General features: G+C 34.8%; 1 protein-coding gene across 1 annotated transcript in view; it reads right to left on the bottom strand.

Moving 5' to 3' along the window:
- Positions 1-550: 550 nt before the first annotated feature.
- The window catches only part of LOC149787040 (uncharacterized), a 101146-nt gene continuing 89660 nt past the window's right edge, over positions 551-12036 (bottom strand). The window contains exons 14-16 of the mRNA XM_089976024.1: positions 9486-9992; positions 4173-4787; positions 551-2165 (exon numbers count right to left, since the gene is read on the bottom strand). Coding sequence (XP_089832150.1) covers positions 4206-4787; positions 9486-9992 — 1089 coding nt within the window. The 3' untranslated portion in view covers positions 551-2165; positions 4173-4205. The remainder of the gene's footprint in view (positions 2166-4172; positions 4788-9485; positions 9993-12036) is intronic.

The following is a 12036-nucleotide window of genomic DNA, read 5'->3' as shown; positions in this document are numbered from 1 at the left end:
GTCTGTATTATTTGTTCACATTATCCGAAGATCACAAGTGTTTATAACAGAGAATGCTTGTATAATAGAGTATAGGTATGTTTATAACAGAGAATGCTTGTATAATAGAGTATATATATATATATATATATATATATATATATATATATATATATATATATATATATATATACTCTATTATACAAGCATTCTCTGTTATAAACATACCTATACTCTATTATACAAGCATTCTCTGTTATAAACATACCTATACTCCATTAGACAAATATAAACAGAGCCTATTACATAAAATCTGACAAAACAAAACCATATGTGTACACCTACTTTTAATTAGGCATGTTTGAAACCAAGTAATTGTAATTTTACATTGGGCCAGTTTGAGGGGTTTAGCTCTGTCTATCATAGTATATTTCTAGGGTACAGGGTCTCAATTATATGGACTTTTAGGTTACCAAGTTTCTGAAGGATGTTATAGGGCAAATAAAATAAATATATGGATAAAAACCTAATATTAAATCAAATCAATCACATCAAAATACAAATCAGAACATCTTAAAAACAACAATTTAACCAGATATTATGAGAAAAAAGTTCCTATAATAGATCGATGCTCTACATTACAAAAGGAATTAAAAATTACATACAGGTCAGCTTATTCACTTTTAACTGCTGGATATTAACAGTATTTATCTTATTCATCTGAAAACTGATGAATCAACATTGGTAACAAAACCAATTTTGTAAGAGCTAACATCTTCAAAAGACACCTCTCTAATTGCCGCCATTTTCATTTGGGACCAAATATAAGTATTTCATTTATAACCTCATGTTACTATGACTATATATTTACCAAAAGCAGCCACTGAATGGACCAAATATATATCATAAAATGTAATGAAATTGTCCAATATGCAATACTTTATACTTTGAATGGTAGTATTTCTGCTGCCCTCAGTGAAAGCACCACTATTATTCACTATTTCTCAAAAATAGCACAAACCGTCTTAATGTGTTGTCCTAAGTGAGTGCACCACCATAAGTCAGTATTTCTAAAAAATAACATGAACAACATGAACAACCTTATGGTGTTGTCCTCAGTGAATGCACCACTATAATTCACTATTTCTCAAAAATAGCAGGAACAGTCTTATTGTGTTGTCCTCAGTGAAAGCACCACAATAATTCACTATTTCTCAAAAATACCAGGAACAGTCTTAATGTGTTGTCCTCAGTGAGTGCACCACCATAATTCACTATTTCTAAAAAACAACATGAATAGTCTTTTGTCCACAGTGAAAGCGCAACTGTAATTCAGTATTTCTCAAAAATACCAGGAAAAGTCTTAATTTGTAGTCCTCAGTGAATGCACCATAATAATTCACTATTTCTCAAAAATATCAGGAACATTCCTAATATGTTGTCTTCAGTGAGTGCACCACCAGCATTCACTATTTCCCAAAAAATACCAGGAAAAGTCTTAATTTGTAGTCCTCAGTGAATGCACCATAATAATTCACTATTTCTCAAAAATATCAGGAACATTCCTAATATGTTGTCTTCAGTGAGTGCACCACCAGCATTCACTATTTCCCAAAAAGTAACAGGAACAGTCTTAATGTGTTGTCCTCAGTGAAATCACCACCATTACTCACTATTTCTCAGAAAAATAACAGTAAGTCACATAGACAACACTATAATTGTTTTGTCTTTTTGCTCACCAATTGCCTATCCAAATGACAAATCACTTCTTACACATCCAATCAAACAGTCACTAAACAATATAACATTTCTCAGTGAACTTGATAGCTCCTCTATCAGAACGCTGGACCCTCATTATTACTACATACAGTAGTATTATTAGAGATGGAATCATGCACAATGCTGGGTCTGAATTATGGCCACATTAATAGACATGGGATTATACAACATGTTTGTTTCTAATTATGGCCACACACAGAAGTATATCTTGGCATGGAATCGTGCATGTTGCTTGGCCCTTAACCACACACAACAGTGTCACTGGATTGTGGATAATGCTGGATCCTAAATATAGCCACATACTGAAGTGACTTTTAGCATAGGAATGTGTATCCCGAGTTCATTTTGCTGGTGCCTGGGATCAAACATTCTGCTTCCACATCTGTAGTGATTCTTATAGGACAAATCTGAAAAAAAGCATACAGATCTTGTCACAGATACCTCTAAATAAAAACAATGGAATGCCTGAACTTAAGAAACAAAATAGATTGAATTTTCCACATCAACTAAACACTATACCTTTAATACAGTGTATCTTACAAGTAAGTAAGTTAAACAAAAAACTATAAATTTATATGATTTTATTAAAAATACAAGTTGTTTTTCTTCATCAATGTTCAATAAAATATGCAAACAGTATCATTATTTACACAGTCTCTTTAAACTGTTATTTTGTCCATCCCCCCAAAACACTCATCATAGACTCTTAAAATTCATTTACAGATACCTTAATACCATCTGACATAATCGACTCTTCTACAGCCATTAGAAAGTATTGTAGATGTCATTACCAGTTGACATAATATTGACTTCCACAGACATCAAACTATTGTACATGTCAGTGTACCATTTGGTAAAACACCCACTTCCACAGACATCAATATAATGTACATGTCATTGTACCATCTGTCAAAGCATACACTTCTAAACATCATAATTATATAGATAATACAAGCATATATCATCGGAAAAGCCTCAATGGCCAAGAATATCTCTTGGTAAGAGATGCTGATGTTCCCTACACAAAATAGCAAATCTTATATCAATTACTGAAAATAAAAATGGGTACAAAGATTGCATAACATTAAAAAAATGTTCTTGTAACAATAATATCATCAGATGCTCTAAGTCAGGTAAAATTAGCAAATTTAATTTAAATATTCACTCTCTAACAATAAAATTGATGAAAGCTTCTATCATACAGTAGAATAGATTAGGATTACCGCTTGATACAAATGTGATGCAATATTATGTGCATAAGATGACATTGTATTTAGATTTTTAAATATATGGGGATATTCTTCTTACTGACAACAAATAAGGTTACAAGTGTTACACCCATTATTCATATTACTATATTAAATACTCCCATTAAGTATCCATGGGTTTCACACTCAATATTTATTTTCCACTTTTATATACACCCAATAAGCATCCAGAAAAGCTTTACATTTTAAACCTCATATTAACATGACAGTTAAGTTGAAACCAACCTTTGAACCCCACTTATCATAAGTTGTATTCATACTTTGTACCTGTTGCTTCCATAACATGCACTCTGTACTTACACTTTGTATCTGTTGCTGTCATAACATGCACGCTGTACTTACACTATGTACCTGTTGCTGCCATAACATGCATGTTGTACGTATAATTTGTATCTGTTGCTGCCATAACATGCATGATGTACTGACACTTTGTACCTGTTGCTGCCATAACATGCACGCTGTACTTATACTTTGTATCTTTTGCTGCCATAACATGCATGATGTACTACCTGTTGCTGGCGTATCATGTGCGATCAGCTTATAATTTTTACCTGTCGCTGCCATAACATGCACACTGTACTTACAAGTTGTACCTGTTGCTGCCAAATCATGCACACTGTACTCTAACTCTTTACCTATTGCTGCCATAACATGCATGCTGTACTTATACTTTGTACCTGTTGCTGTAATATCATGATCACTGTACTCTTACTTTGTACCTGTTGCTGCCATAACATGCACACTGTACTTATACGTTGTATCTGTTGCTGTGAATTCATGCACACTGTGCTCTTACTTTGTACATGTTGCTGCCATAACATGCATGCTGTACTTATACTTTGTACCTGTTGCTGCCATATCATGCCCACTGTACTTTTACTTTGTACCTGTTGCTGTCATAACATGCACACTGTACTTACACTTTGTACCTGTTGTTGACTTCATATCACACACACTGTACTTAGAGTTTTTACTTACTGCCATCATATTACACACACTGTACTTATACTTTGTACCTCTTGTTGCTATCATATTAGAAACACTTTACTTATACTTTGTGCCTGCTGCTGCCATCTTATCACATACACTTATACATTGTTGCTGTTGCTGCCATCATATCATGCACACTGCACTTATACTTTGTACCTGTTGGTCTGTCTTCATGATGTTCATTTGTAGCTAACATGCTTCATAGATGGATATCACCTGACTCTTTTGCTTCTCCAACTCTTGGCTGTACACTGGCTGTCCACCAATTACAGCTTCTATGTCATGAAGCACAGCTTCAAACTTGTTCCAGTAATCCTCCAAAGCTTTATGACTCATCTTTCCATCTGGGGAATGACCACTGATATGATTTCTATATGAGCGAATTCGCTCCACACTAGCTCCTAGAGATCTGTCCCTTGGCTGATCTAGCGGGTCATTTCCCCAGCCGGTTAATGGAGCCGTGACTGAGCTGACATTTCTGATTAGAGTATATAACAAGGAAAGATCGAACTGGTCTAATGTTCCTGTCTTTTTCCCCTGGGGATCTGGAAACACCAGCTGACTTTGATCAGGGTTAAGAAGCGGTCTTCCTTGTCTCCTGGTCAGGTTGACTCTATTGGCCAGGATTGCCTGGTAGATGTCTGTGTGTGGTGCAGGAACTTGGGTACGGAGGACTTGTCTCATGGCATCTCCACAAACAGTTGCAAGAGCAATACAGAGGCGAGAATGATTCATGTGCTCTGGTGTTATGGGTGTATCAGGATCATGCCCCTAAAGAATGAGAAAGGTCAATGTTACTAAAAGATTCAATCAATGACCAAACATACACTAACAAAGACAATTCTGATGATCATAAAACTAATGTAAAATCAGTACACGAAAATGTTGGTTCTAATTTATCAAGATGGAATGAAAGAATGGGGTTTCTCTTTGACTGCATACATTGAGTGCTTGATGTTAGGAAATGTCTGCAAATCATATCAGATCTGCTTATTTTTCAGTAGTGATATACAAAAATAGCATCACAATGGGCTTTCAAGGTGTATCAGGATAGATATTTATGGGATCTCAATGCTAATATCGAAGAATATATTTGCAGCAAAGATTCATGATGCTAGGTTGACAGGAATATATATATATATATATATATATATATATATATATATATATATATATATATATATATATATATATAAACTATTGTTTACTTACAATGAGGATGGACTTTTCCAAAAGACAAACCACTCTTAAACTAGAGTCAGATGTCTTTCATGATATGTCCTCCACTTTTCACCTACCATTTGAAATATGGAGAATCAGCTTTTGTAGTGGCAAGAAATACAATGAGAAAGTGATTTTTTTAAAAAAACTTTCACTTTATATGAGATCAACCTACTAGACTCATTGTAAGAAAGGTATCCTAACACTCCCATTATTACATAGTATGAACAAACACACACACACCAAACTGAAAGGATAGTCTCTGGATTGCAAATCATGGATTTAACAATATGATTAAATGCTATGAATATGATCAAACAGAGTAGAGTCATAAATCATTACAAGTGGTAATGTGAACGCATTATTTTTCCTGCAAGAATATGAACCAAATGGAATTGAGGTAATGGCAAAATGCCATTTCTTATCTGCAATAGTGTATTTATGTATGTGTGTATTTATGCATGCATATATGTATGTATGTGATAGAGTTTGTGTACACATGTATCTGTGCATGTGACAGTGTAAGTATGTGTCAGATAGTGCTTGTAAATGTATGTGTGTATTGATAAAATACTATTTCTTAGCTGTGATTTTGTATGCATCTAGTTTTTCTATGTGCGTGATGTGTCTTTATTTGCATTATAGTGAATGTGTGTGACAGTGTGTAATATTCTTTATGTAACTGTTTTTGTCTGTATCTATGTATGCATCAAAGTATGTGTGTGATAGTGTATGCGTGTGATAGTGTAAAATATAGTGTATGTAATTATCTGTTTGTGTGTGTGTGTGTGTGATTTGGATTTTTAACGTAGCTTTAACAATTGTTCAGTCCTAGCGCTACGATGTCTGCAGTGTGGCAATTTATAGTGATGTCTAACACTGGGGCATCATGTCTCAGACATGTAGCGTGATGTCCCTCCCAGTCACATTATCCTGACACCAGCCCAACCAGTCCTAACACTAACCTCGTAATGCTGAGCACCAAGCGAGGAAGCTATTAGTACCATTTTTGTAAGTCATTGGTATGACTCGGCTGGGGATCGAACCCATGACCTCCCACTTCCAAGGCAAATGCTCTATCCACTAGGCCACCAGAGCAGTAATTATATGTTTGTATGTATGTGAAAGTGTATGTGTCTGATAGTATAAAATACAGTGTATGTAAATGTCTGTTTTTATGTATTTATGTATGTTTTTGATAGTGTATGTGTGTGATATTTTCTGTAAGTGTAAGACAGTTGAAGTTATTGTGTGTTTGTGCAGATACAATATATATATATATATATATATATATATATATATATATATATATATATATATATATATATATATATATATATATATATATATAGGGACTATGGTCACCTCATTGATATCTGTAGATCTTTGCACATCCTAGAGCTCACGTAAAAGCTTACCAAGTAAAAGCAAAGCTGAATCAGAAACATGGCCTTCTGAGTGGTAACAAGCTCAACCAATCAGATCAAGGCCATTTTCATTTAGTGTACAACTAGATACAACTGGAAGACTTTTAATGATGGATTTGTGATATTAAGATTTTTAAGATGACTAACAATGTGGATATACCGGATGTTGGATTGGAACCATTTTCACTTTAAGACCAACTGGATAACCTAAGAAATCTATTAACAACACCACATGACAAGATGGTCACTATGGAAGCCATTGCTTCCTGTGGATCTGTGATTGTTACCAAGGTTTTCCATGGTTCCTCCTCAACCAAAGACATAAATATATCAGTTGCCATGAATAGCCTATCATGTGCTTAAACATGGCATTAAGCGCAAATCACCATGGTTGCTATAGAGGATGTCAGATAACTCAGTGACAATTTCATTAAGGACCAAATCGACATCAGGATATCATAATACATCTTTAAGTGAAAACCTGAACATTATTTTCAAGATGGCCATCATAGCAACCATATTTGCATCATTTATATTAACGACCTACTAGACACTGAAAATGATCTTTCAGAGTCTATCTGGTATAACGGTACCAATTGCGCAAGTCTAGGTGGGCGGAGCTTAAGGTGTATGGAACATTGTATTCAGAATTAATGAACAACACTGGCTGTGATTGGTGCATTATGTAAGAGTTGTACTTTCTGTTTGGCTTTAAAAAAAGTTGAGCCTCTTGGCAACATGTGAGTTTGTGTTAATTTCTATCTAGATCATATTTTGTATTTTTTATGATTTTTTTAAAATATGGCACACATGGCTGAAAATGTGCTTGTTGTGACTAGATAACTCTTACCCCTGTCTAGTTCCAGTAGAGTTATCTCTCTTAAATGCAATGGATTACCTGGTTATGTCATTGTCAAATTGACAATCTAGCATTGTTCTATATGACAGTGTGTGACATGCATGCCCAAGTAGGACAGAAAGTATATTTATTTCACAAAACATTAGCATTGAGGTATATGGAAAAACAATTGGTACCGTGATATCATACGGCCATTTATTTGGTTGTAGTAAATTGCTGTGGCAGACACATAAGATATCAGAAGGGTACAATATTCATTTCGCATCAACCAGACATCATACAAAGTCATTTAGTAAAATTAAATGTTAATATGACTCATCCATTAGATGCAATAACAACAATCAAAATAGCTGTCCAAGGGCTACCATTTTCATTTAGGACCAAACAGACCCTTTGACCAATATGTCTGTAAGTTTAGTGGCAATCCTTTTACAAGTTTAGGACAAGCGGCAGTGCCAATCATGTGCTAAAGTACACCAGATGAAGAACACAATATTAAAGCATATGCCACTGAAGATAAATTACATTAACTTGGATATTGCTTCCATTTTATGCTAATGTTATTTAATGACTGCATTACTACACTGATAAAAAGAAGTAAATACAATTTTTGGTAATTGTGGAGAGTGACATTTTATAAATTTATCTCCGGTATATAAAGTTACAAATTACAGGTTTGAGCTAGCTTATTCAGAATAAGACAATACAGTGAGTGGCAAATTTCCCTGGCCTTGAACTAACATCAAAACACCATTTAAGTTATTTCTCCACAAACTGGAAATTGAAGAATAAAATCCATTCATAGCTGATATAAAGGTATGCACCAATGTGGTGACCATATTGCGTTTTAATCGATAACCAATTAGATATCATAAGAAGTCTTTTATTGAAAACCTATATTAATATGACCAACTGATATGACCACCTGTGCTGTAGGAAAAGTAGCAACAACACATTTTTGAAGACAGCTGCTATGATGACCACACTTGATGTTCAAGCAGCACCAATTTCATTTAAGATCACCTAGACCATGGGACAAATGTGTATGAAAATTTTCATGGCAATCTTTCAAGTAATTTACAATGAGGATTAGCCACAAAATGTGGATATTTCAAAACCTTCTGATTGCTGAAATATCAATGTCATAAAGTGAAACTGGACAATATTATTAAATTAAAGAAGATAAACATACCTCAGCCTTTGAGGTAAATTTGCTAAACAAGTTACAGTTAAGGTCAAATGATATATTCTAGGATATAGCTGGGGTTTAAAATTTTTCTCTCATTACATTTAAAGTACATAATTTAAACAAAAACACGTTCTAACTATCGTTTTTATGTTAAATGAATGCAGTCGGCTAATGGAAATATATACCAATATTTTATTAAAATATACATTAAAAATTAATAAAATGTACCCCAAAATTGTTACTTTCATGACCAACTTTATGTTTTTATTATGAATAACTGATTCACTTTACATTTATCTTCAAAGCATTGTAACTGATTTGTCTTAAGGTAGACAACATAGTCCATTATCTAGTTAAGAGACAGCGTACCAAATTTTAGGTCAATTCATGTTAAAAGATTTTTAAGGTCATTAAAACATTAAGTAGAATTCCCATGTTGAGGTCCAAAAACAGGAATGAATTTCATTACATTAAATATTTCCCGTACACTCTATGTTAAGTCCTAAACAATGGTTATTACACCTGCTCAAGTCATAAGACAAATATCACATGATATCATATTACATCACATAATGTTTAAGTTCTATTACTATATTTTCCAACTGAATTTTTTCTCCTACAGTGTGATCTGGTGAGGTAATGAAACTGCACATATGACATGAGCACATGTACACTGACCAACGAGACAAAACTAAACTAGAGCAGTACATTAGGAGAAGGCAATAATAAAATAGTATGTTCCTTATATTTAGTAATATTGAAGAACAACTCACCTCATCTGCAAACCAAACAGGCGGGGAAAAACAAATCATGCCATCTTCAGAGATACCTTGAGATAGTGGGTACTGTACACGTAACTCGAATTGTAAGTTCTGACCAAGGTAAGACGTAATCTTGGAGAGATTCAGAGTTATGAACTTTCTAACTCTGGTACACAACTTTGCATCAGGAGTCTTGACTGCATCGATCACCATCCTCGTTATTCTTGCAAAAACAATATGGTTTCTACAGTGTAAGGTTAATCTGTGGAAAAGGCCAATGTCAAAAACGCAGCAACCACAGAAAATTAGACTTTGTGATGTCTCCTTCTTCTTGGCGACCGGCCAGCGAGCTACACAGGCAGCAATAAGCCTGTGAAAGATGGGAGGTGGTAGATACTTCCCCTGAAAGACACAGCACAAGACTGGTGTGCTCACCATGCGTGGATCTTGTTCAGGAGAGATAACGTCTCTGGGAGATTCCTGACGAAGCATACAAGGGGTAAGGAAATAGTTCTCCACCTAAAATTATATATATATATATATATAGCATAAGTCTCAAATATTATGTAGGTAATTAGTCTCTTTTTGATGTACACAGGTTGTACCATGTGATCTGTTTTAATGTTTGTATCCATGGTTTGTATTTTCATTTCTTGTACAACTTATACACTAGTCCTTTAATACTGCACATATTACAGCTTATGTTAATGTCACAGAATTAACCTGAATGTAAATTTTACTCAACTGTACTTTTCACCATTTAATTGTAAACCGAAATCAATACAATTCAATTGTCTCCTTGGGTTCAGCATTTAATTATCTTGTTTTTAACTGGATTTCAAGAACCATTATTCAATAAATTGGTAAACTGGTATGCTAGTAATTCCATGCAATTTTTTTGCCTACATCTTATGGTGATTCAAAAGTACCATAGAATATGGGGATGTCAATCCAATCAACATCCCTACCCAAAGAAATCAATTTTTAAATTCCAACATGATTAGTTGGTAGCATTAATTTTTAAATTCGAACATGATTAGTTGGAAGAGTGGAGTCTGAGGAGGGGTATCAACACGTATACTATCCCTGTACTGCTAATGCGACTCCCACTGACGAGGACTTTTACTTGTGTTATTCCATCCTAGGACGGGATCCTGGAACAAACCCCAGCAGGACCTGACTGCATCAGACCAACCATCAGGGATCCAAGGGGTCTTGTACATTTTCTCAAAAGAAAGAGATCTCATAAATTCCTAGGAACAATGAGCTTTCTTTCACTGAACTCCTAAGGGCTAGGAGAAGGATCCCCCCACTCCTGACATCGAGTACTCTTCTTTTTTATTAGACTCGAGAAAATCAGAGAAAGATCCCAGTGGATTCCAGAGGAGAAAGATCCTTTCATTCTCCCTATATGAGTTGAATCTTGGTGAACTTGTAAACCTAATCACACTTAAGGCAACATATTTGTCACCTATTTATGCATGCTCAATATGTACATAAAATGCAGGTGGTGTGTGTTTATTATGGCGACTTTTTATGCACCCAATTTCCCCTATCAACCATTCTCCATCATGGTATTATTCCTGCAGCAGAATAATTCATGAAAAGGAAATCAGTACAAAATATACCATAATTATTTTATACATATTTTTTTTTTGGCGGGGGGATCTGGTTTAAGACATCAGAGCCAAGAAACATATTAAAATGAGTGGTGTGAGGTCCCTAGAGGGCATCTTATAGATTTATATCCAATATTCTTTATTCCACCATCATGTTACATTGTCAAAATATATAAATATGTTGATGGGAGGCCTTGAAAATTTCAGGACGTGAATTGAAAGGCAAAACTGACCCTAAAATTTCAGCAACATCCACAAATAATCAGGAGGGTAACATGATTCCTATAGGAATAGCTATTACCACCCTTACACTGCCAGAAGGGTAAAATAATTCCACTATGAATAGCTAATACCTACCCTTACACTGCCAGAATAGTAGCAAGATTCCAATAGGAATATCTATTAAATATTTTACTCTGCCTGAAGAGTAACATAATTCCAGTATGAATAGCTATTATCTATCACAACACTGCTAGAGGGGTAACATGATTGCAATATGAATAGCTATTACCTACCCTTAACACAGCCAGTATGCTAACATGATTGCAATATGAAGATCTATTACCTACCCTTACCCTGCCAGAAATGTCACATGATTCCTGTATGAATAGGTCGAATCAGGTCACGATTAGTACTTCCAGTTCAGTACCCACAGTTCTAGTCTATTTTTGGAACATTTTTTCCTCTCTCATTTTGGTGGTGTTAAAGAGTTTTATTTATGCATTTCTGGATGGGATTTAAAGGTAATTGTTTATTCTTGAGAATATGAGCTCAGGGTGTGGTTGTCCGTGTGTATTTCGGCGACAGTGCACAGTGAATAATAAGGCCTTGCTGATGATCCGGAAGCAAAATCTGTGTTCTGTTTACATGCTGCTCTGTTGACAGTCTAGCATCTCAAAAAGGAGCAGCTCAACCTTTGACAAGAACTTCACCGTGAAGTCATC

This window comes from Sinohyriopsis cumingii, chromosome 12 (assembly GCF_028554795.1).
Source record: "Sinohyriopsis cumingii isolate HCF-2022 chromosome 12, ASM2855479v2, whole genome shotgun sequence".
In the NCBI taxonomy this organism is placed as follows: domain Eukaryota; kingdom Metazoa; phylum Mollusca; class Bivalvia; order Unionida; family Unionidae; genus Sinohyriopsis; species Sinohyriopsis cumingii.
The sequence above is the reverse complement of the archived record's forward strand: the minus strand, read 5'-3'. Positions and strand labels throughout refer to the sequence as shown.